The sequence below is a fragment of the Gallinula chloropus genome (genome assembly GCF_964237585.1).
Source record: "Gallinula chloropus genome assembly, chromosome: Z".
Classification (NCBI taxonomy): Eukaryota; Metazoa; Chordata; class Aves; order Gruiformes; family Rallidae; genus Gallinula; species Gallinula chloropus.
Window position 1 is genome coordinate 1262869 of NC_140089.1, and position 25948 is coordinate 1288816.

General features: G+C 53.4%; 1 protein-coding gene across 1 annotated transcript in view; it reads left to right on the top strand.

Moving 5' to 3' along the window:
• Positions 1–9872, top strand: part of LOC311203266 (RNA polymerase II elongation factor ELL2-like) — a gene marked incomplete at both ends in the record, with an annotated part of 37185 nt that extends 27313 nt beyond the window's left edge. The window contains 7 exons of the mRNA XM_084277920.1: positions 473–594; positions 734–809; positions 1995–2961; positions 6254–6350; positions 8344–8515; positions 9562–9606; positions 9732–9872. Of these exons, the coding sequence (XP_084134046.1) occupies positions 473–594; positions 734–809; positions 1995–2961; positions 6254–6350; positions 8344–8515; positions 9562–9606; positions 9732–9872 (1620 nt within the window). The remainder of the gene's footprint in view (positions 1–472; positions 595–733; positions 810–1994; positions 2962–6253; positions 6351–8343; positions 8516–9561; positions 9607–9731) is intronic.
• Between the last annotated feature and the right edge of the window lie 16076 nt (positions 9873–25948).

The window sequence follows — 25948 nt, forward strand, 5'->3', positions numbered from 1 at the left end:
GCAGCAGGTGTCATCCTGAAGTCGAACCAATCTGCATTTGCATGTGGGGATTCTGTTCCTCGGTTCTCAGAGGAAAAACCCACCAAACAAACCCACCCCAGAACTTGGCCTCTCAACCTGTTGCATGCGCTGAATATTGAAAGATCTGCTGTGCTTTGCCTTGATTCTCAGTCCTGTATTGCAGACCCAAAAGCAGATACCCGGTGCAGAGAGGTTTCTGTAGAGCACACGTCACACACGCTTGCAGCGATCCGGCATTTCCTCACATCCAAACCTGACATTCCAAACCTGACCAACTTTTCTTTTTTAAACAGTGCTCATTATGCAGGAGCTACTTAGATCTAAAAAAGCCTGGAAAACTGGAGTGAAAATTAATTTTTAGCTTTAATTTAGTTATGCAGAACTGATTTTTTTTTCTGTAATTTGCATTTAGGTATAATGAACATTTATTTTCTTAAATGTCTGCCTGTAGGTAGCCAACCTGAATCCAAAGGATAATTCTTACACTCTGAAGGAGTATTTATTTAAAGAAATTAAAAAAGATTGGCCTGGATACAGTGAAATAGATAAACAGTCATTGAAGTTAAAACTTAGGTAAGTTCAGTCTCTAGGGGAAGGATAATAGCCATTTTAAAACTTTTACTGGGAAATCAATGTCTGTCTTCCCTACACCGAAAGAACTACGGCATAGGTATTTTTCCCCTCTAATGTGAATGTTGGGTTGTCCTTTCAGCAGTTTATATCTGTCTCAGAATGCCACCAGCACCAGTCAGGACACTTCTGACATGGATGGTCCATCAACTTCTGAGGTATTTTGTAATTTTTTAACATTACTTACAGTATGTAAAGATTTATCACACTTTCTGTGGGTGTAAAACCTGTGATGTGAAGCACTAGTATTGTCTTAAACACAAAAAACCCCGAAGCATCTCTTTAGTCGATGCTGTTTTTTAAAGGATGTCTGCACTGTGGAGGGCTGCAGTAAAGTAGCTTAAGGGCTGCCACATTTAGTATTGTGTATTGCAAAATGTTTACTAAAAAGCTCAGGAAAGTAAACAGCCCCTGTGTGCAGGGCAGTTTGAAAGTACACCTCAGGCTCTGACAGGGACTCCCCCTGTCATGTTTGAACAGGGGTTGGCCTAAATCAGAACCTGAACTCACCTTGTAGGGCTTAAACTTGCCCACTCAACGTCTTGGTTACCCATGGCTGTTGCACAGCCCTGAACTTTCTGGGTAGATATTTAAAACTCTTGTTTGTGGGCACACGACTTTTCAGCCTTAAAATGCTCTTTTCCCGTGGCTACGAGAGGACAGTGCAGACCCCTGCAGAAGAAGCTGGGAGAAGTGCATGAAAGGCATTACTCTAAGGAAAAGTGTGATACTTTCTATGACTGAAACTGCCCTTTGGGAAAGGCAGTTGAATTCTGAGGATGGACAAGAGCTTGTGTGTGCACAGTGCTAATCCAGAGTCATGCCCAGTGCCCCTGGTGCAGAGCCCTGCCCAGCGCCCTTGGTCTGAGCTGCCGTCACACGTGAACATGAGCGGTCTCTCCTTGCTAGAGGATGTGATGTGAGCCAGTGGAATGACAACTGAGGCAAAAGTGGGGTTTTTACCTATTCCCACCTGCTTTGCACTTTACCTGCTCTAAGCAGGGCGCTGCCACGTGCTTCTTGGGGCATCTGTAGTCAACCTCTTGGCCGTGTGACAGCAACAGCCGGCTCGTCACCCAGGATGTGCGAACGGGGATGTCACCGAGGCAATGCCAACCTGACCTGGCTTTGGTGAAGCCTGTGAAGGAGCTGCTGGGGTGAGCATCTTTCTCCCAAAGCCTTCTACCTGTAGATTTGAAGAACCACTTGATGGGTGGTAAGATTAGAAACTAAGAATGAAATAGACACCCAGTTTCGCTGAAGCGCTTCCTGGGTTTCTTGGAACAGGAGCAAAAAGTCCATTCTGATGATTTAATTTCTCTTTTTTTTTTTTTTAATTACAGAAACAAGCAGTGAAGAATGACTTTATCTGTCCTATCAACAAAAAGCCAAGAATCTCTCATCTGGCTAGTCGGACCACCCCACTGCACAGTGGCCAGTCCTCTGCCTCCAGCGAGAAAACAGCTGCCACTGCTGTGTCTCCCCCACTATCACTGCATCTCACAGTCCTCTCCACCTCCAGCCCTGTGAGAGCTGCTATCTCCAGCTCAACCAGCACCCCTGAGGGACAGGAGACACAAGACCTGCCAGCGGACTGCTACAGTCAGAGAAGCCCAAGCTTCCATCAGCACCAGCAACACAAACAGACCTCGCCAACTGCCTGGGGACCCAGCGCACCCGCTGCCAAGTGCCCTCCCAAGTCTGCAGAGGGGAAGCCTGGGGTGTTGGACACCACAAGTGCAAAGGAGGAAGACGACCATAAGAAAAGCAAAACTGGACAGTGGAAAAAGACCCCCAAGTCTGCAGAGGAGAAGCCTGGGGCGTTGGACACCACAAGTGCCAAGGAGGAAGACGACCATAAGAAAAGCAAAACTGGACAGTGGAAAAAGACCCCCAAGTCTGCAGAGGAGAAGCCTGGGGCGTTGGACACCACAAGTGCCAAGGAGGAAGACGACCATAAGAAAAGCAAAACTGGACAGTGGAAAAAGACCCCCAAGTCTGCAGAGGAGAAGCCTGGGGTGTTGGACACCACAAGTGCCAAGGAGGAAGACGACCATAAGAAAAGCAAAACTGGACAGTGGAAAAAGACCCCCAAGTCTGCAGAGGAGAAGCCTGGGGCGTTGGACACCACAAGTGCCAAGGAGGAGGATGACCATAAGAAAAGCAAAACTGGACAGTGGAAAAAGACCCCCAAGTCTGCAGAGGAGAAGCCTGGGGCGTTGGACACCACAAGTGCCAAGGAGGAGGATGACCGTAAGAAAAGCAAAACTGGCAAGCTGAAAAAGTCCCCCAGCTCGAAGCCTGGTGAAGGTATGAACATGCTGCTTTTGGTCCCTTTTCACCAGGGTTACCCACATAAAACCAGGGGCTGGAAATGCAGAGGGTCTGGTTTTCATTTAGTGCATGGGAAGTTTCTTGTCATTATCCCCACTCCCTGGCCACAAAAAATCAGTGTTTTTAATCCTGCCACTACATTACATCGTAAATGTTAGTTAGAAAATAATAATCAACCCAACCCAACAACAACTGGCCATGGTCGTGCTGGACACTTACCCAAAATTAGCTTCATTTTTAAGAATTCTCACCCTGTAGTCCAGAAATTATTAGAACAAACAAATCATAAATGGGTTGCTGTTGGGCAGAAAGTAGCTAAAAGGGAGAACTTGGTACCAGAAAAACACAGGGGGTGGGGTTTTATTCACTTCTTGATTTCCAACAAACTGACAGTTCACTGAAACTCTTGCTTATTCCATCGGTGAGGTTTAAAGTCTGCATGCTGAACATAACCTGTTGCAGGTTTATCACAAGATAGTTTACCAAAACACACAGGTCAGACATTAATTTATTTCACTGTGTATCAGAACTCAAGGTCCATCAAAACAGGCATTTTCCTGGGAAGTCTAAAACATGCCCAGACTGGGATGTGGTTTGCTGGAGTTCTGGTCTGAACTGTGGTGTGAGCTCCTCTCCATCTGTCAGGCAGAGAAGGCCCTGGGGGTGTTGGGTGACTGTGACTGACCACGAGCCAGCAGTGTGCCCGTGGGGCCAGGAAGGCCAAGGGCATCCTGGCTTGTGCCAGGCCCAGTGTGGCCAGCAGGTCTGGGGAGGGGATTGTGCCCCTGGGCTGGGCACTGGGGAGGCCGCAGCTGGAGTGCTGGGCCCAGTGCTGGGCCCCTCACTGCCAGAAGGACATGGAGGGCCTGGAGCGAGTGCAGAGAAGGGCAGCCAGGCTGGGGAAGGGGCTGGAGGGCAAATCCTCTGAGGAGCGGCTGAGGGAGCTGGGGGTGTTGAGCCTGGAGAAGAGGAGGCTGAGGGGAGACCTTCTCCCCACCTCCCCTGCCCTGCCAGGAGGGTGCAGAGAGGTGGGCGATGGTCTCTGCAGCCAGGGGACAGGAGATGGGACAAGGGGCAATGGGCTCAAGCTGCCCCAGGGCAGGGTCAGCTCAGCTGGGAGGGAAAAGTTCTTCCCTGGCAGAGCTGTCAGGGCCTGGCCCAGGCTGCCCAGGGAGGGGCTGAGTCCCCAGCCCTGGGGGTGTTTAACAGGGGGGAGATGAGGTGCTCAGGGAGCTGGTTTAGCACAGGACAGGGACGGTTGGACTCCAGGAGCTTAAAGGGCTTTTTCAGCCTTGTGATGCTGGGATCTTAGCTGCAAGAATTTATCACTTCAAAAGATGGAGAAACGTCTCACAGTTAAAACAGCATTGGAAAGCTAAGTGAATGTGCACAAACAAGACTAATTTCTGCACACACAGAGCAAACCCCAAACAACAGGGCAGAGTTCAGTTCCCTGGTTAAATCTGTGTGTTGTCTACTTTCAGAGCTGTGACTTGCATGTTTGTGGTCAGGCTGAGCCCTTCTCTGTCACAGCCTAGAGGCATCTCCGGGGTGTGCAGGCTGCCTCTTGGCAGTGCTGGTGTGCCTGTAGCTCAGGGTCTTTTCTGTTGGAGAAAAACAAGTCACATAAGTGGGGTTGGATAAACTCTGAGTCTGCATATTGCTGTTTGCATTTCTCTTAGGTTTAGTTTCCACTCTTAGGCTTTCTTTTATACTCCTGCTAAGCCACAGAATAATTTTAGTTTGAAAAGCAGAAGAATGAAGTAGAAGATGGCATGCTATCTCTCCTCTCTCCCCAGGATGTAACTCAGATAGCATAGGGGCTGACAAGAAGGGCTGAGCTTTAGCAGAAACACTGTGTTTAAACACTGGCAGTGTGAGATGATGATGAATATCGAGGGTTGTGTGGGGTTTTTAGGCTTGCCACAGAAAGCCACATGAGAAGCAGGGAGAGATACCCCAATGCTGAGTGCTCCTTCCTGTTCCAGCTCCCTCTTCCCTGCAGAGATTGTTCCTGTGTATCAAAAGACAGGCAGCTCTTGACATTTCCCTTTAAAAAGTGGGATTGGAGATGAAGTGTACTGCATTTTCATGCCATTTAAGAATAATTCAGTAGCACAAATAATGCTCAGAGCCCGTGTTGCCACCTTGATGGTGGTGAGTCTTTGCTGTGGGTTACTGAAGCCTGAACGCCACTAACCCCTACACGATGCTACTGACCTTCCCAAAGAGCAGAGCACTGGAATGGAGCTTGGGGTGTCTGGAACTGGCAGGGAAGGAGGGACAGGACATATCCCAAGCTGGCTTCCTTTGTGCAGCCACACCTGGTGCTGCACAGCTTGGGTTGGTGCCGATGCCACATGCTGACTGGAGATGGGAAACGCTGACCTGGGGCAACGCTGGGGTGGCACAGGACCTGCAGAGTAAAGTGGAGGTGCCTCTGTCACAACCCTGGTGCTGCTGCTGCTGGGGAGCAGGTCCTGGGCCCTGTTGTTAACTGAGAATGAGCTCTGTGATAACACTCTAAAGGGTGTTTGTGGCAAAAGCCTGTTTATAGCATCCAAACTCTGCTTTTTCCTAGGAGCTGAGGAAACTTGCACTGCCTCCACAGACCCTTCTTCATCCAGTGAACAACCAGACTACATCCTGTGAGTAAATTAGCAATCTGGGGAAGCACTTGTGAAGCCACTTACAAAAACTCTCTCCTAACTAGAGAATTGGAAATTTACCCAATGTAACTTTAGAATAACAATGAGTTCCCTGAAGTCACTCACTGCCTGATCTGAGGACCTGCAAGTTTGAAACTCTGAGGCTGTCCCTTAATTGATGGGAGGAAAAGAAGTGTTAAAAAGCATTTTTAATGTCATTTTAACATACTTCAGCTGAAGACTCAAAACACTTAATTTTATTCTTCTCCAAGAACACAGTAAGAGGGGAATAGGAACGTGCAACCTTCCCTTTTCAGAGGGGAGGCACTAGAGGAGAAAGCCAAATGCTAAACAGGGAATACACAAACTTGACACCTTTCCTGTGTTTCTCACTGCTGGTGCTGGGGTCGATCCCAGACCTTCAAGTCCAGCGTTACAAAGCCTGGGTATGAGCTGGCAGGAGTTTAACCACCAAGTTGCTACTTCAAAGCTCTGATTTCAAATGGCTTCTGACTCACTTGAAGCTGCAGCAAACTGCGGTTTCACTGTAGAGCTGCAGACCAAAGAGCTGCAGGAAACAGGAAACCCTCAGTTCACCTTTCAAACTTCATCTGCTCAAGGGAAGCAGGATAAAAATGTGTTAAACGTGCCTGTGGAGTGTTACCTCTCTGCATTGGCTGGCACACTGCAGCCTATAAAGCTGCAGAAGGACTCCCAGTAAGTTTAATTTCATCTCCTTAAACTGTTACACGTCAGATTCACTTTCCCCAAAATCATAGTTCACCTGCTGAAAACTCAAAGAACTTGATTTCAAAAGGAATAACTCTAATAACAGAGACGTTTCATCCCCTAAATACTTTTTTTAGAGCAGTAAAGCTTTTTTAGCAGAGGAGCAGTTTGCTGCTGCTGTAAGACAGAGCAGTATCTTCTGCCAGTGCCCAGTGCCTGGGCTTTGCCCCTGTTTCATTGGCAGCGCGATGCAGGAGGCACGGAGCCCCTCCTAGGGACTGCAGGGCAGGAATTTGGGGAGGGAGGAGGCTGTGGAGTGCTGCAAACTGCTGGATTGGCCAGCTCCTGCCGGGATTGGGGGTCAGGGCTCCCTGTGGCACTCAGCTCCGGAGCATCCCCCGCCCAGGCTGAAGCAGGAGCCGCGGCAGCGCCCTGTGTCGCTCTGTTCACGCCCCGAGAGCTGCTCCCTGGGCAGCCGGGAGCAGGGCTGGCCCCGCAGGGAAGCGCGTTGGTGCCGGGAGCCCAAACCTGCGTCTCATTCCCAGCCTCTCCTGGCTGAAAACAAGCTAGAGCTGGCTCTTCCCTGTTTCCCAGTCAGCTGAGGGCAGCGACAGAGCAGGGTTAACTGGTGGAATCCCGCATTAAAGCTGGATGCCAATAGCCACTGCTGAGAGTTAACAGCCAAACCAGAAGCCTCCACGCCAGATTTCTGACTGGGGGGAAACTAATGAGAGGTTGTCAGGGAAAGGAACAACCCCTGGAACAGCCTCTCAGGAATCTCCAGGCCAGGGTGTCGTGGGGAATTAAATACCAGGTCTCAGTGCTCCAGACACCTGCGGGATCACTGCAGAAAGACTGAGGGGTGAGAGCACCCACAGCTTGATCCAGTGTACAGGACTTGGAGAGCTCACTGCTGCTGTCTTCCTCAGTGCTAGGTAATTCTGAGAACAGCCACAGCCTCAGCACAGGGCTACTTCCCATCTTAATCTAAAGAGAACGATCATTCCACACTCGGGTCGGGTGCGTCCAGCCTGGGACACATCACTGCCAAGGGCTGTGGTGCCTGTTGGCACAGACTGGTTAAGCTTTCACTGCTTGTTCAAACAGGGAATCTACTGGTGGTGTGAAGGGCTGGTCCCTGCGTGCAGGTGCCTGTGTCACCCAGGAAGAGCCAGGCCTGCAGGCCAGGAGGACCAGAAATAGTGGTGTGAGGGTGGTGGGAATGGAATCTGTTACCTGCATCGTTGTTCCTCTTGCATTTTGTAATGAGCTCTTGAGTCTGCTCATGTTGAGGGAGAGGGAAATGCAGAGACTTGGATCCCACCAGTGGCTCTAAGCTTTAAGCATCCGTGGGGTTTGCCCTCCCGAGGAGCTGGTGGGACAGCTTGGCTGGGTTTTTCTTTGCTTTTCAGCCTTGGCAGGTTTTCTCTCTTGCTGTATTGCCTGTGTCTCAGCTGAAGGGGCAGCAACAAGTTGTGTTATTAGTCTCAGTGTTCACTAAAATAATCCAATTATGGAGTTAACTTGTTTTGCTGCTCAATAAACACATAGGCAAAACCAGGACTGCCTCCACCTGCCTAAATGCAGCACCCTCCAGAAATGTAATGAGTAACGTTCCAAAAGGAAATATCAAGTCACTTTCCCCCTCACAGAAAGGTTCTGTAATCCATGTCTGTCATCCCTGGCTGCAGCTGGTGTGTTTATTGGCCCTTTGAGGTTGGAATGGTTGCTGGTCTCTTCTAGCTGTGCTATGCCCCTTCTGGTGCAGTTTCTGAACATAAACTCTAAAGGGTAAAATATGAGACAATAACCCTCACAAACCCAGGGTGGGTTTCTGTTCCTGGCTCAGTATGTTCTCCTGGAGCTGGCGTGGGCACGTGCGGAGCACCAGTCACACAGTCAGCTGGTGTGAGGCCTGGGTGCTTGGCGCTCTCTGTGTCCTCGGTGTGAAACCACACGTGTGTCTGCCTGTTCCCCTCAGGAAATACACAACTGTAGAATCCTACAGGCAACAGGAGAGCTACACGGAGGACTTCAATGCGGAGTATGGGGAGTACAGAGCCCTGCACGCGTGGGTGGAGAGCGTGATCCAGCGGTTCAAGGACCTGGACGCACGGCGAAAGCTGCTCACTCCAGGCACCAGGGAATATCAGGTAAAGAAGGAGGAAGAGAATTGTTCTTCATCTCCCTCCTGCCCCTCCCAACAGCCCATGTTTTGGACAGGGTCAGAGTCTCCAGTCTGTTTGTCTGTGAAGTGATGCTGATGTGGATTTAAAAGGCTCTCTGGGCTCAGTGTCTGAGACAGAGCGACCGGTCGCCTGTCCGGAATCACCGGGCTGGCTGAGGCTTTGCCCACTGCCCCACATCCTGGGGGTGTGGGCTGCTGCACACAGCTGGGCACAGGACTGAAGTGCCTGGCAACCAGCAGCTCTAACCCCACAGCTTTCCTGGCAGCCAGCAGCTGTAACCCCACAGCCTTCCTGACCCTGTATTTCCCATCGCTTTGTACACCCAACCAAACCTGCAGCCACGAGCTGCTCCTTTTCCTTGTGGCTGATCCGAGCCACGCACTCAGCAGAGGAGGGTGTTAAAAATCTGGTGTTCTGGCTTTCTGACCTGGAACTCTGGCATTTGGGGACACACATTCCACGTGCTCAGCATCAGACTTCTTCCTCTAGTTCTCCCTTTGTGCCAGGGCTTTCGGTTGGCTTTTGTCTGGGTCATGGTCAGACTGCAGAGGCATTTGTGAGCAGCAGGAGTATTTTAAAACCCATGATGCTGCTCAGTCAGGCACAGGGAGACCCTGCAGCACCTGCTTACGTGCTCAGACCCTGCATGGGCTGGCTCTGATTGTTGTAGCTTCACAAAACCCTGCAAAAAGTTGTTCGGCCCTCAGCCCCCCCCACCACCTGTTTGAGCTGGCTGTGAACACACAGCAGCGTGAGCATCTTCCCAAAGGGAATCTTCAAGCCCCTGCTGCTTTTGTTGGCTACTTACAGGCTGGATGGCAGCTCTTGAGTGATGCCAGAGGTGGGGGGTCTGTTTTGTAACACAGGAGACCGCTGTGCCTCGTGGATAAGGAAATATCTTGAGTAAAACTCTGTGTTGTTAGGGGTTTACATGGACTTGGATTTTGGGGCAGCAGTGAAATGTTCTTCATATTGACCTTGTGCTTGTTTGGGTTTTTGTTCCCCTGAAGTTGCTTGAAGAAGAAATCTTGGAAGATTACCGCAAGGTCAAACAGGTATGAGTAAGGCCGGGTCTGTGGCTGCTCCTGGCACCAGGCGGCTCTTAAGCGACGGGCACGACTCGTGGGACTCTGAGGAAAGGTTTTCACTCCCTCATCTTGTTTTTGTGTTGCCTTTACAGTCCACCCCCAGCTACGACGCCGTGAAAAGCAGATGCGAGTATCTCCACAACAAACTGTCCCACATCAAGAGGCTGGTGGAGGAATTCAGCCAGCAGAAAGCAGAGTTGTGTCATCAGTCCCCAGCCAGGAAAGACGAGTAACCCAAAGTTTATTTATTTGGAACTTTAGATAGGTTGCTGTAAGGTTATAGAAAGGTAGTAGCAAACTCTTCAATTGCAGAAGTCTCAGTATTAGCAGATTTAAGTATTTTTGTTGTTGTTAATGTTGATTATAGGTATATTTGAAGCTGCTTTTTCTGGTTCTGTTCTTCAAGACTTCTGTTTGTCCAACGAATTAATTCTGTCAGTAGGTGCTAGGGACCTGGTACCTCTCTTTCAGAAGAGAATATTGTAGCAAATCCAAATCCTTCTGGATGTTTCCAGACCTTTCTTGGTAATGCAAACTCTTTGCCTTAAATGGTAGAAAGTTTAGAATTTTGCACTCAGAAAAAAATAATAGAGAACCCAATCATCTTTTGGAGGGTTGGAGAGGGAGGTGTGAGCCCCTCTGTCACAGCAGAAACTCACCCCTGCAACCTATCCCCCTGGCTGCAGTGGCTGCCTTAAGGTGTTTGCTTGTGTCTATCCAGTGCAGTTGAACCACGAGCCACGCGGCTTCCCACCGCGCCGCAGCAGCCGGGAAGCAGCCGCGGCCTCCCCGCCCGGCAGCGTGTGTGTCAGCGCCTGCGTGTGCGAGGGTGGGTGTGAACGGGGGTGATGGGGAAGCACCAGCTCAGCCAAAGGCTCAGGTCACAACGGCTGGTGAGTGTTGCTGTGGGTCTTTCCTATGGAACTGTGACCGTGTGGTGTGGAAGACGGGAGCCTTTCCATGTCCACGGACTGTCAGCTTTAATAATCTTGGGGAAATTGATACTTTACAGAAATGAAACAGATAATATAGTTTTGGGGAGATGTTAGAAAATTAAACATGTAGGTTACCTATTTATATACTGCTATAAAGTATTTTTTGAAGAGAGATATGCAAAGAAGCTATTGCCTACATGAAATATATATTTAAAGAGGTTTTTTTTTTTTTTTTAAATTTGTCCTGGATGCCAGGAATATAATGAAGAACAGATGTATTTAAAATACTGTGATGGGTACACAGCACAAACTGTCACTTCATGGAGTTACTTTTGTCTTTTGGCTTTATTTTGATGTAAACTGTTGCTTGCTTTGTCATGTGAAAACACAGGTTATGGGGTGGAAGCAGAGCAAAGCGCTTGTGTGTCTGTGTTTGTCTCTTCCAAATGCTGCCAACTGAAAAGGGAAGCACTATGTTTACAGACCTGGCTGTTCCTTCGCTGCCAACCTGTTGGTAGTGTCGCTAACAGACTGTATCTCCAGCATCAGAAACAGCTTGTGGTGTGTCCCTGTAAACCAGAAAAGGTTTGTTTGCCAGAAAACACGTGCTCTGGTCAACGGGAGGAGCCGAATTGACCTGGAACTTGTGAGCTCGCAGGTGTTGGGCCCGTGAGGACGTCACAGGAAGCAATTCCTGTGACCTCCCTGAGACCTCCCTGACTTTGGGTCCCTGGGGATAGTACAGGTCTTTCCAACACCCCGTTTCAAACAGCAGCATGAAGAGAAGCCACCTCACTCCCTGTTACGAGCTGCCTTCCCTCTGGGCCCAACGCCCGCGCTGGGCAGCACAGCCCCGGCGCGGATGTGGGGGCTGTTCAGTCCAGGGCAGGTCTGCTGCTGGGTCGTGACCTTCCAGCCTTGAAACAAAGCGGCTCTTTGGGTTAAAATGATGTGAAATTCTCACAGAGGGAACCCAGTGGGACGGTTGGGTGCCCTGTACCCAAACCACCTGCCTGGGCCTGATGCTGGCTGCTGTTACAGGGACACGGTGCTGCCACAGCTGCCTCAGCACATCGCAATCCTTCCTCGTGCTGCCGCTGTGGGACTGAGACCCTGTACAGCTCACTGGGCCCTTTTTACTCCCCCTGCCTTCACCACGGGCCTGTGTTGGGGTGCATCTCCTGGTTTGCAGGTTGTGTGTGTCTTGCAGCTGGAGGTCAGTCCTACTTCAGAGCTCCAGCGCTGTGTGTCGCCATCAGAGCAGACAAGCTGCTGTAAAAGGTGCTGCCCCTTTGCCTGGAGCATTTCTGAAGCCCTGTGATTAGACCCAAGGGCTGATGTGTCGCAAAATAATGCTGTCAATCCTCCTGCCTCCTGTTTGTGGTCCTTCTCCGTGGGAGCTGGGAGCCTTTTTGTGGGGGTGGGATCCTTTTTGGGAGCTGGGATCCTTTTTGGGAGCTGGGCCTCTCTCCCCGTGACGGCTTTTTCCTGGCTCCCAAACAAACACTGCCCATGGTGGCATCTGCACGGGGGTTACACTACTGCAGATCCCAAGAGGATGACTGACCTAAAGAAGGGGAATCCCTGCAGGTTTCCTTTGTGGAAAACTGTGAATCGCACTACAGATTATTTAAGGTTAAAAACAAACAAACCAAAACCCACAGCCAACGTGTTTGAAAGGGAAGCAACACACTTTTCCTGATGGCCAAAAAAATGTGAGCTAGGAGGACTGCTTTCCAACCTTTCAGGCATTTAAGGGGGGGAAAAACTGTGCCCAAAGTAATTCTTTATTTTTTTTTAATTCTTTATTTTTTTTTAATTGTCTATACGCTCCAAAGTAGCACTTGAAGCACCTCACTGCTCTGCTTTTGAGTCTTCAGTTCACATCAGTTCCCAAAACAATAATACTCCAGTTGTTTCAAAGTGTTTTCCCAGATGTGTAGACTGTGTTGTTGGCCAGTGACTTCCTCAGGTTTTACACAGAGATGGGGTGAAAGCATCACTGCCCTAACTGTGCTCATCTGCAACTTCTTATAATGATACTACAACTGATCTTTGGGTGTGGGGATGTTGAGTCACCCAAAGACCTGCGACTAGTCTGACTGTAGTTCTTTCTGTCAGTTTACTGTGAGTTTGTGTGTGTGATGGGGGACAGATGTGGCCAGAAATTCCATAACCTCCCCTGGGGAAGGGTATGAAATGGCTGAAGAGGGGACAAGACTTGGGAACATGAAGACTTAAAACAGGGATGTGAATCCCCCGTTCTGACTCGGATTGTGTTTTACACCTGTTTCAGTTGTTTCCATACAAACTGTACGTGGAACATCCTGGGGTGTTCTGTCAATGAATCCTTCAGCCATTGTTTGTCCCCTCATCCCCCCTGAAACAGTTCTACATCAATTTAAGTTCAATAAAATGTTAACTTTGCAATCCTGCAGCTTGGGTCCTTTCTTGAGGGCGTGGGGGGGGGGAGGTTAAGACAGGAAATTATAACCTAGAAGAGCCTGCACTTCTAACGTAAAAAGGAAAACAAATGGGTTCCCTTCATAAAGAGAAGAGCACTGACCTGGTTATCCCAATTATCTTCCCCCCTCCCAGGTAGTTTTGAGTTGCTGCCAGCAGAAAACACATCTGAGACTCGTGCCCTAAGTGTCCGAAAGGCAGAGCTGCCTCTGCTTCCACCTCTCCCTGGCTTGGCAAAGCAGCAACCGTGTCTGTCACACATGCAGGCAGCCACCTGGCACTCCGGGGAGATCACAGAATCACAGGGGCTGGGAGGGACCCCCAGAGCCCATGGGGTCCCACCCCTGCCCAAGCAGGGTCCCTAGGACAGGTCAGGGCTGGAATCTCTCCAGAGAAGGAGACTCCACACCCCCTGGGCAGCCTGTCCTAGGGCTCCCTCACCCTCACTGGGAAGAAGTTCTTCCCCAGGTTGGGGGGGAACTCCCTGTGCTCCAACTTTTCCCTGTGGGTCGTCCTCTCTTTGTACCAACTCCCCCTCTTCTCCCCCCGTGTGTGGTATCCTGCCTCATTCACTTCGCTGTGCCAGCAGCTGACCCCACGTTCCTCGGCTTCCAGTGCTGGGGGCTGAACAAGTGAAACTCTGAGGTGCCAAACTGTGGTGGGTTTCCCACTCTCCCACCTTTGGATCTGCTGTCTTGGCTTCCCCTCTGTCCAGAGAGCGTCTGGGACAGGCGGGTGTCACAGGGTTTCCCCCTGATACCTGCAGCACGATGCCGGGGAGGCAGCAGCTCTGGCTGGCTGGGGCTGTTGGCTGCATTCCCAGGGATCTCTCCCGCTGGAATTGCTCATCTGTCGGTACAAGGCAGCAGCTGCCTGTGGGCTGTAAATAGGAAACGGATGGATGGGTAAGGGTTTTACAGGCAGTTGTCTTCCTCCTGCCTCACACTTCACTGTGCCCATAAACCCGTCTAGAACGTGGGATTTCCTCCTATTAACAGCCCCGTGCGTTTCCAGCTGGCATTTCAGTCCAGATCCCCAAACAGGTATAAAAGAAAAACCCTTCACTCTTTTTAAAACCCTAAAACGTTAATCCAGTGAGTTACAGCTGCATGAAGGGTGGGAAGCTGCTCTTACACCCTCCTTAACAATGATTTTTTAAGCTATTGGCTTCCCAAAGAAAGCCCATCCTAAGCCAGAGGGTGAGCCTGTGCTTGCCCAGCACATCAGTGCTGTACCATCAGCAGGCTCTGCAGACTGGCACCAGACCCTCCCAGCTCCCCAGCTCCAAGTGGCTCCTGCATCTCTAGGCAGCCACATCTGCCCTTTGGGCAAAGCTTTGTGTGGTGGGATTAGCGGCGCGGGGCCGAGAGCCGTGCGAGGGGGCTGCAGCTGAGGACCCTGCTCCTGGCTCTCAGCGTTTCCTCCCAGAAAGGTTTTTCTCTTCATTAACATCAGCGATAACGAGGTGGGTTTGCTTCCTAAAAACCACCCCTGCACACCTCCTGCCTTCCCTTCTGGCACATCTTCTTGTCCAGCTCGGTCAGTCCCAGCCATGGTGCCAGGAGCAGTCAGCAGTGCAGTTTTAGCTGCATTAGAGCAGGGATCTGCTGTGAGTCCCTAAAGCCCGGAGGGAAGGGTCAGGGTCGCTCTGAAGTGACAGAAAGCCTTTGATAAGCAAATATCGACCCTGGTGGAGGTGACCTGCTGGAAAACAAACACGGAGCAGGGCAGAGCCAGTGCCTGGGCTGGAAGCAGGGAAACACTTTCACCTTTCCCCAGCATCTCTTCCTCTGCAGAGTGATGTGTGGGACGATGTGTGGCAAAGCCCAGTTGCAGGGGCCAGCCTGACGTCTCTGCAGCCTGTCCTGGGACGGCTCCAGCTGACTCTGCTCCCCTGGTACCCAAAAGGCATCTCTTCCCTGCACGTCCCTGGCTGCCTCCCTGAACGCGTGCTTGCAGCCGTCCTTCCTGCAGAGCCGCTCTTGAAACACAACTGTAAACGTCCTTTTTGAAGCATTTGAAGGGTTTAAATGCCTTTCTTCTCTTAAAAATACTTGTACAACATTTCTAGTGGTATCACCCCTTTCTTCTGCTGTTTTTTGAGGGGTGGGAAGAAGAGGTTGTACTCCACAGACCTCCCAAGCCCCTTTCTGCACGATGCTTCTTCAAGATCTCTTCTTCCCTTGTTTCCAAGCAGATGCTTTCTCTGTGAGAGCGACTGGGTTTTTTTTGGGACACCCCTCCCCGTTGAAGGCAACTGTTTCAGAAGCTGTTTCCTTCCTACAGATCGCTGGGGTGTTCACAGAACTGCTGTCACCTGTGCCCTGACTTGGGCAGGACACACTTGTGCCCTGCTTCATTTCAGAGGAGGGAACCTGGGGAGAGGAAAATCCCATATAATTTCCTTTTGCCACAGGAAAAATTGCAATCTGAGCTAACCAGAGCCTTCTCCATCCTCCTCCGATGGTCCATGATAACCAGCAACAAGAGGCAAATCTGTAGGAAGTGGGATGTCATTAGTTCCAGTCCCCACAAGCCTGACTTGTTTCAGCTCAGCTGACCCCGTGCGCTCGCCTTGCTGAACCACGCTGCCAAAAACGGGCTTGGCCCCTGCCAGAATCCATCCTTTTTTGGTGTTTACCAGGGCAGCCATGTGTAGGTTTGTGTGATTTTCCAGGGTAGGGTGGCAGGAGTTGGGCAGCTGGAGTTGAACCAGGTTCCTGTTGATCTGAGCCAGCATCTCTGTTACTGCTGCAGCTGCATGTATCACGGTTCTCCTTCAGGAATTAGTTGAACACTGACTGCCAGATGGTTCTGTTTAACCCAGGTATCCCAAAGCTCACCCTGTTCTTACCCAAACTGCAAGACCAGTCTTGTGGGAACACCTCACAGGGGGTGCAGGCTGTGGCTGAGCCCAGGGTGACAGGAAACCAGCTCTGATCGCTGCCAGATCCCCAAAGCACCAAGGTGAGTGAAAGCATCAGCCATGCAGAAAGTGACACGTTTCCCAAATTTAAAAAACCCCAACCCCACACTGGAATGTCAATTCAGCACCCACACCCTTCTTAACACTGCATAGTCCTGTGCCAGGCCCTGACAGCTCTGCCAGGGAAGAACTTTTCCCTCCCAGCTGAGCTGACCCTGCCCTGGGGCAGCTTGAGCCCATTGCCCCTTGTCCCATCTCCTGGCCCCTGGCTGCAGAGACCATCGCCCACCTCTCTGCACCCTCCTGGCAGGGCAGGGGAGGTGGGGAGAAGGTCTCCCCTCAGCCTCCCCTTCTCCAGGCTCAACACCCCCAGACCTGGCACAGGTCTGCATAGCATGTGCTGGGAGCGATGCTTGGCAGCCTGCTCCCCTTCTTTTTTTTGGGACAGCACCCTGCTCTCCTATAGCAGAAGGAGGCTTTTGCCCAGAGCAATCAGGGACCCTGCAGCCATTCAGTGGGGCTGGGTCTGCACTCTTCCCACAGCCAGTGTAACATTTCTCCAGTTCAAAACGGGGTGTTGGACCCACAGCACTGGAATCTCAGACTTTCCATAGAAGATCTCACCCACAGAAAGTTTCCTCCAACACTGTTTTGGGTCAGTGACCCAGCACCTGCCAAAAAAAAAATAAAAACACTCCCCCAGGGCTTTTCCAAAAGGGCACATGACGGAGCTGTGCACGGAGGTCAGTAAGTACTCACTGTATGTGCACGCTGGAACTGGCAGTGCAGGAGGCTGTGTGGAGGATGAAAGAGCTGCCCTCTTGGGAACAGCAAGTGCAGCTTCCTGGAGCTCAGGTATGGCCCTTAGAAAATCCAGAGGGGAGAAAAACAGGAGGTGAGGCACAAACAATGGTGCACAGCATGAGAGCTGATCAGCCCATTGCAGAGGTGGCTGCTGGTTGACAGGAGGCTGAATATGAGCCAGCAGCGTGCCCGGGCAGCCAAGAAGGCCAAGGGCATCTTGGCTTGTATCAAAAACAGTGTGGCCAGCAGGTCTGGGGAGGGGATTGTGCCCCTGGGCTGGGCACTGGGGAGGCCGCAGCTGGAGTGCTGGGCCCAGTGCTGGGCCCCTCACTGCCAGAAGGACATGGAGGGCCTGGAGCGAGTGCAGAGAAGGGCAACCAGGCTGGGGAAGGGGCTGGAGGGCAAATCCTCTGAGGAGCGGCTGAGGGAGCTGGGGGTGTTGAGCCTGGAGAAGAGGAGGCTGAGGGGAGACCTTCTCCCCACCTCCCCTGCCCTGCCAGGAGGGTGCAGAGAGGTGGGCGATGGTCTCTGCAGCCAGGGGCCAGGAAATGGGACAAGGGGCAATGGGCTCAAGCTGCCCCAGGGCAGGGTCAGCTCAGCTGGGAGGGAAAAGTTCTTCCCTGGCAGAGCTGTCAGGGCCTGGCCCAGGCTGCCCAGGGAGGGGCTGAGTCCCCAGCCCTGGGGGTGTTTAACAGGGGGGAGATGAGGTGCTCAGGGATCTGGTTTAGCACAGGACAGGGACAGTTGGACTCTTAAAGCTTTAAGGGCTTTTCCAACCTTGTGATTCTGTGATTTCTGTGATTTATGTGAGGACACATCACACAGCAGTGCCATGGGTAACACAGGACTCTCAAGATTGCTGCAGCATCAGATCCAGCCTCACAGTGGCTGCTTCAGCCCTAACAGGGTAACAGGATTAGCACAACCACCTTTCCCCTGGTGCTACACTCCTCCTGTATACTTAAAGTTTGCTCACAGCTCTAGATACGATATCAAAGGACCCAAGAATACTCTCAACTCGCAGGGGCTGTGATTTTGTCTTGTGGCTTGCAGATATTGGGTCCTGCAGAACCGAAACAATTTTCTCTTCTCAGCAACCTGCCCTGGCATGAAACAGGAGTGAAGCTTTCATAAAAAGGACAGGGCATCCAGGGAACCAACCTTGAGAGAGCCACAGCAAGGGGTGCTGTGGGGCTGAAAGTCAGCAGCTCTTCTGTCTGAGCCACACCGTGCCTTAAATCAACACCACAGTTGGGTCTCCTCTACCCAGAGCCCAGTCTAGGTGAGCTTTGGGAAGAAGGTAGCACTCACCCCTCAGCCTCTCCCTGCCTCACACCTCGTGTCCCAATCTCGTGTGTCCAGAATAAATCAACTTTTTATTGTCTGTATGTATAAATCTGTAGGAAACGTGAGTTTAAATATTCCTGTTGAATTTTGATGGTGATTTTAGGTGGAAAAAAAAAATTGATAAATAAGCCAAGACTGGAACTTCCAGCTTTTACCTCTCACAAAGCAGGATCTCTGAGCTAAACCGCATCCTTCCCCTTCCTGACACACTGGGACGATGCCATAGCTTGGGGACTGACTCAGAGGGAAGCATGTCACCGCCTGAGTCAGGGCTCCTGTCACATCCAGAGGTGCAGATACTCCCCTGAGGCTGCTGCACCGTGGGCTTCAGGCAGGGATGCTCTGCTGCTGGCCCTGCTGAGCTCATGCCAGGCACGGGGGGGGATGCGATGCTGATGCAGAGAGATGCAAAGTCGTAGAGGGCTGGGAAAACCAAGGGTCTATGTCATGATAACAGAGCAAACAGGAGTCCCACAATCCCAGAATCCCAAGGCTGGAAAAGCCCTTTAAGCTCATTGAGTCCAGTCGTCCCTGTCCCATGCTAAACCAGACCCCTGGTCTGGTTTTATTCCTCTTGTGTTTCCTTTCCTCACACTCTGCTCAGACCCAGTTTACCTGTGACAAGTCTTCAGTGCCCAGTTGTTCTGCACCCAAACAGCCTCACTGACTTCATGGGGGAGACTCTGTGTGTGCTGAGCCCGTGAGGAGAGGCAGCAGCAGCAGTGTCTGCAGAGCCCAGCGCGCTGCGGCGCGGTGGCGTTGTCACTAGGAAAGTGCTTCAGCATCTCCACAGAGTCACCAAAGCAAGAGGAAACACACTGAATTCCAGCCCTCCACCAGCCCCTAAAAGGCTGCCAGCACCTCTCAGCTGCAGTGTTGTTCCATTAAACCAATACCCCACCACTCAGAGAACGTTATTAGACTCAGGGAAATATAAAGGCAGGAAATCTGCTCTGTAAGACAGACAGAGGAGGGGAAATCACTAACCAGAGCCCAGCCAAAGGGGGAAATGCCCAACTGAAAGATATTCCCAGGCTGATTCAGGCTCTGGACTCTCCAGGAACTCAGCCAAACCAACCCACTGGTGCTTGTGAGTGTGAGCCAGAGCGATGGGGTGTTTACACAGGTGTGAGAGGGGCACCAGGACTCTCCGCCCTCGGGCACGGAGCAGCTTTACCAGGGGGTTTGAGAATGATCTTCCAAATAAAAGCACAAAGGTTTGAGTTGAGGGGCTGGAAGGCTGGAGATGTGGTGTTGGCAGAGTGTCCGGGGATCCCCAGCTGGTTTCCTGAGCCCTGGACAATTAAGGGAATTAACAAATTCCCCTGAGCTCTCTGGATCTCAGTTTGGGGCTTGCTAAAGCTGAAGCAACCCAATCACTGCAAGTGCTATCAGACTGCAAGTGTTATCAGATAAACCTGTATTAAATGAGAGGAATGCCCCTGGGCTTCATGGTCATGACAAACACATTTAAGATTAATGAATATATATAATTATACATATATATATACACACAGAGGCATATATATATAGTAGAATACATATATATATGAAAAATAGAACAAGTAAAATACATATATAGAATAAAATAGAAATATAGAATAATAGAATGGAGACATAGAATACAAAAATAGAAAACTAGAATACACATATATATGTACACACACACACATATACACACACACACACTGTATTAGCACCAGAAGCACTCTATTTCTTTAAAAAGACAGGTTATCACAGAATCCCAGCCTGGTCTGGGTTGGAAGGGACCCCAAGGGTCACAGAGCTCCATCTGGGTGATGGGGGGGGCGATGTGGAGGGCGATGGGGGGGGTGATGAGGGGGTGATGCGCGGGGCGATGTAGGGGGCGATGTTGGGGGTGATGTGGGGGGTGATGCGCGGAGAGATGCGCGGGGCCATGGGGGGGGGGGTGATGCGCGGGGTGATGCGCGGGACCATGTGGGGGGGGCGATGTGGGGGGCGATGCGCGGAGAGATGCGCAGGGCCATGGTGGGGGGGGGCGGGTGATGCGCGGGGCGATGCGCGGGGCCGTGGGTGGGGGGGTGATGCGCGGGGCGATGCGCGGGGTAGTGTGTGGGGGAGGTGGTGTGGGGGGTAACGCACGGAGCGACGCGGTGCGCGGGACGCTGCTGTCGCCCGGCGGAGGTTGCGCGTTACGCAGGATCCCGGGGAAGGGGGGGGGGAACAGGGGAAACCCTCTCCCCCCTCCCTGCCAGCTCCATTCCCCATCCAGCCGCTTTGGGGTGAAGCCGGGGGTGCCCGCGGGCACGGGCAGGGGACGGGGGAGCGGTACCGGGTGGCACTTAGGGAGAACTCGGGTGACGAAGGGTGGGGGATGCGCTGACAAAAACCATGGCGGGTTCTGGCTCCGCGCTGGCGTCGGGCTCTGACACCGCCTCTGCCAACGGCAGCTGGGGCCGCCGTCCCGACCCGGCACTGCCAGTGCTCCCCAGGAGCCGGTGCCGAGGTAAGATGGGCGGTGAAAGCTGCGGGACGCCGGTCCCACCGGCTGTGGGAGGCCGGTGACATCCCCTGGGGTCCCCAAGGGCTTCTCCCTCTGCCCATGCCAGGCCCTGGCAGGCTGCCCGCTGCCCCATCCTGGTGGGAACGCAGAGTTTACCGGTTGTTTCACAAGTGTAAACAACCCTCGTGCTGTATTTCTGGGAAAATATGTTTAAAAAAAAAACCCCAAACCCCACCAGCAAACCCTCTGGTTGTAGTTCTAGGAAGAGAGAGCCGGAGAACACAGCCAGGCCCGTGCTGCCTGTGTGTGCACTGGCAGAGGATCCACATTCCCTGCAGAAAGGTGTGCTCCTGCCCTGTCACTGGGATGTCCAAACGCTTCCTTTCCCTGCCAGCTGCTTATTAGAGGAACCCGGCACAGCACAGAGCTCACCTGGCTTCCTAAATGCTTTGCTGAGCTGGGCAAGGTTATTGATCACAGAATCACAGGGAGCTGGACCGGCAGAGCTCGGAGAGGCCTCGGCAGACCACCCAGTCCAAACCCTGCCAAAGCAGGGTCACCTCACGCAGGTCGCACAGGATGGTGACCAGGACCATGGGGTTGGGATCTCCCTGGAGAAGGAGACTCCCCAACCTCTCTGGGCAGCCCAGCCCAGGGCTTGAGCACCCAGAGCATGAAAAAGTTCCTCCCCATATTGGGATGGATCCGGTTTGTGCCCATTGCCCCTTGTCCTGTCACTGGGCACCCCTGAGAAGAGTCTGTCCCCCTCCCCTTGACACCCCCTTTAGCTACTGGTCAGTGTTGAGGGGATCCCCCTCAGCCTTCTCCAGGACAAAAATACCCAAGTCCCTCAGCCTCTCTTTGTCAGAGAGATGCTCTGGTGCCCTCAGCATCTCTGTAGCCCTTTGTTGTCCCCTCTCCAGCAGCTCCCTGCATGTCCTGAATTGGGAGCCCAGCACTGGACACCCAACTCCAGATGAGGCTCAGCAGAACTGAGCAGAAGGGATGAGAGCAGAACCTCCCTGGGCCCCTCAGCCACGCTCTGCTCAAGGCCCCAGGTCCCTCAGCCACGAGGACACAGCACTGGTCATGGAGAGCTGCTTGTCCTCCAGGACTGCCAGGTCCTTCTCTGCAGCACTGCCTTCCTGATACCCATCGACTGCCTGGGAGGGCAGCAGAGCCCTGGGCCAGGCTGCCCAGAGAGGCTGGGGAGTCTCCCTCCACCTCTGGAGACATTCCAACCCCATGATCCTGGGTGCTGCCCTGTGCAAGCTGCTTGAGGGGACCCTGCTCAGGCAGGGGTGAGACTGGGGGATCTCCAGAGGACCCTGCCAGCCCACACCAGTCTGTGAGTCTCTTTCCCTTTTCCCAGTCACTGGGGACTTCACCAGACTGCCACAGCTTTTCAAGTATCATGGAGAGTGGCTTGGGAACTCCCTCAGGACCCTGGGGTGCAGCTCATGGGGTCCCATAGCCTTGTGTACGCTCAGGTCCCTCAGGAGGCCACAATCCTGATCCTCCCTTTCCCGGTGGCAGGACTTTGCTGCCCCAGTCCCTGCCTTGCTGTCCCTCCCCCCGAGACCTGTGGGAAGTGAGGTGGCCAGTGAAGATGGAGGCAAAATGCTTTCTCCTCCTCCACTGTTACCGGTTTGCCAGGGGCATTCACCAGGAGCCGTCCCTTTCCTTGACCTTCCTTCTCCGGCTGGGACACCTGTAGCAGCCGCCATCTGACTCTGGGTCCCTTGACACGTTCGGCTCCAGCTGCGCTTCAGCTTCCCTGACCCGTCCCTGCAGAGCCAGGCAGTGTCCCTCTGGTGCCCCCAGGATACCTGCCCCTGCTGCCAGCACTCTGCCCTTCCTTCTCACCCCTCAGTTTGCCCGGCAGGTCTCAGCTCCTCCACGCTGCCTCTGGCCTCCCCTCCTCACCCCTTACACCCGGGGATGCAGAGCTGGCACTCTCTGGGTCCTTACAGACCCCCAGCTCTGCTCTGCTCCCCCCTCCCTCAGAACAGCTTCCCAGGGGATCCTGTCAACTCACCTTTTAGCATCAGGAAGCGCCTTTCCTGAGGCTCAGGGGCCCGACTGGGCTCTTGGCCTCCCCACACCCCTGGGCACCGCGGCTCCACCGGGGCACGACCCCAGCCCAGGTTCCAGCCCCACAGCCCGGCCTGCCAGGGCCTGAGCCAGGAGCCCCCTCTGCCCTGGGACCCCCGCCAGCCTGGGCTGCGCCGGCCGTCCCGGGACCCACACCCGGGCCTGCGGGGTGACACCAGCCACAGAGCCCCGGGCGGACGGGCTGAGCCGGCCCGGGCCCTGCAGCGTCACCGCCGCCCCTGAAGAGGACAGGAGAAGCACAACCTCCGCACCAGACCCCGTCCCCAGCCGCCCCGGGTCTCTCGGTGGCTCTGGCTCTGCACCCTGCGGCTGCGTCGGGGCAGCAGCAGCGGGGAGCAGCCCGGGGGCCCTACGAGCTGGGGACTTTCCTGGCCACCCCAGCCCACCCGGAGCAGCCTCGTCACGCCTGGCTGTCCCGCTCTGAGGCCTGACTTCTCGTAGCACCTGAGCAGGGGTGCTCCCTCAGACCAAAAGAAGGCCTGCTGGGGGACACTCGCTGTTTGGTGGCAGCAAATAAGTTTTAATTCAGGTCAATGGCTTGGGAATAGAGCTGGCTGTGAGCTGTGCTGTGTGCTTTGCTCAGCAGGAGCAGGGCGAGCTGCTGGAGGCTTTCTGCCAGGCGGGAGTTGTTTGTCTTAGCAGTTTCCTTATCAGCTGGTACGGGTCTTCCAGCAAGGAGCAGTATTTTGGTACCACACTGATGTTTTGGCTGCACCTCCCCCAAATGTGGGACTCTTTAGCTCTCCGTGTTCTTCCAGCAAGGACCTGAGGTTTACCTGAGGAGGGTAAACCAGGAGAGAAAGAGGCTCCAACCTCCTGCAGAAACTACAAGTTAACTGTGTGAGACCCTGTCTGCTGCTGGCACCCCCCAAAAGAATCCGACTACATAGTAGGAGACTAAAAATTGCCATGGGCCTTGGAGAGTGAGCCCCACATCCCCCCTTCCCTTCTCTCTTGTGTCAGGGGTGTCTTTTAACTTTGGTTCCCCCCAAAGGAACAGAACCCCTTCCCATTTTTGTGGGGGGTGCCCTGTACCCAGCAATTCTCTCCAAGTAACATCATTCTCCCAGGAGGGTTTTGGGGAAGGTCTGATCCTTCACAGCAATAACAGCTGGGAAAAGTAACTGGTATAGATGCCACTGTCACTGGAGAGCGAGGGGTGACCCCGCTATGGCCCGGCAGAGGTTGGCACCGCGCATTCGGCCTCTCAACCAGCACTGCTGCAGGGAGAAACCTTCTGCACCCCGAGCTCTGTCCCGTGCTCAGGCTCCACATGGGATGCCCCAACCCTCCCTCCCTTGCACATTTCGGTTCCTGTTTCTTGCAGACTGAGGGCCCAGCTGGATTCACTACTTCCCCCTGGCTGGCACTGTCCGGGGGTCATCCCAGCAGGCAGATGTCTGAGCTGTGTTTGCTGTTCGGGGCTGTTTTAACCCTGACGATGCCGGTCCCGACGCTGACCTGTCCTACAAGCCCGAGGTTCTCTCCAGAGCACAAGCTGCCAGCAGCTGGAAGGTGTGTGGGCAGCACGTGTCAGGAAGAAAGAGCCTTTAACCTTAATTCCTTTGCAACGGAGCGGCAGCGTCCGTGAGCTTGCACAGGGAGGGTGGGAGCTCTGGGTACCTCCGCACCGCGAGCTGACGCTTCAGACCACGGCGTTTCGCCTGCTGGGTTTTAGTATCTCGGGTCCAGGGGCCTTTACCGTGTGTGAACGTGAAGCAGGCGGCACAGCCGGGGTGAAGCCGGCACTGAACCCCCACAAGAGCCAACCGGCAGAGGTAAGTGGGGTGCCCATCACCTCCCACCCCCCTGCTCGGTTGCCCCGCCCCAAGAAGAGGTTTTGGGAGTCGTCAGCTTTGTTACCGCGCTTGCCCCAAACCAGTCCCCTCTCAGACCTGCTCACCGGGGGCCTGTGGGCTTTGCAGGCACTTCCATAGTGCCGGGCTTTGGTGTTTCGGTAGTGCCGGGCCTTGGTGCTTTGGTAGTGCCAGGCCTTGATGCTTTGGTAGTGCCAGGACTTGGCGCTCCATTGGGGATGGGGGATAGGGTGCTTCAACCAGACGACCCCGGTTCTGGAGGCTGATGATCATAGAATCATAGAATCATGGAATTGTAGGGGTTGGAAGGGACCTCAAGAGCTCATCGGGTCCAACCCCCCTGCCAAAGCAGCTCCCTAGGACATATCACTCAGATAGGCATCCAGACGGGTCTTGAATCTCTCCAGAGAAGGAGACTCCACACCCCCTGGGCAGCCTGTCCCAAGGCTCCCTCACCCTCACTGGGGAAAAGTTCTTCCCCATGTTGGTGCGGAGCTTCCTGGGCTCCAACTTGCAGCCATTTCCCCTTGTCCTGTCCCCACAGACACTGAAAAGGGGCTGGCTGATTCCCCCTGCATCCCCTGCTTCAGATAATTATAAACTTTAATTAGGTCCCCCCTTAGTCTTCTCTTCTCGAGGCTGAAGAGTCGCAGCTCACTCAGCCTATCCTCATAGGGGAGATGTTCCAGGCCCCTAATCATCTTCGTGGCCCTTCTTTGGACTCTCTCCAGGAGATCCCTGTCCTTTTTAAACCAAGGAGCCCAGAACTGGACACAATACTCCAGGTGGGGCCTGACCAGGGCAGAGTAGAGGGGGAGGATCCCCTCCTTTGACCTGCTGGCTATACTCCTCTGGATGCACCCCAGGATCCCATTGGCTCTCTCAGCCCCAGGGCACACTGATGATGCGCAGTGCCCACATGGGGCTGGCAGAGGAAACAGTCTGGGAAGAGCCTCTGGTCTCAGGACCGTTCTGCTTCCCCAGGAACAGGGAATGCAACGAGAGCTGAGAGCTGGAGGGGAGGGGACGCTGTGCTGCCCAGGACCTGCTGTGGTGCAGCGAGCGCTCAGCCGGTGCCCGGCACGGGGCTGGGCCATGGGGGCACAGAGAGCTGCCCGCACCCAGCTGCCCAAATTCTCCTTTCTCAGGACCGCACAGGAGTGATCTCAAAGCGTGCATCCCTGTGCCTGGAGGAGCCAGCTTCCTCCTGTGCTGCTGGTGCTGCAGGAACCTCATCTGGGAAGCCCTGGCCGGGGCAGGGGCAGAGGTTTTGTGGCTGCCGGCCGCACGCGGTGTGGGATAAGGGAAACACGGCCGTGTGGGCACTGCTGCTGGTTTCCCCCACGCTCACGGCCATGAGAAGGTCCAGCCCCGGGCTCCCCAGTGCGAGAGAGAAGAGGATGCACTAAGGAGAGGC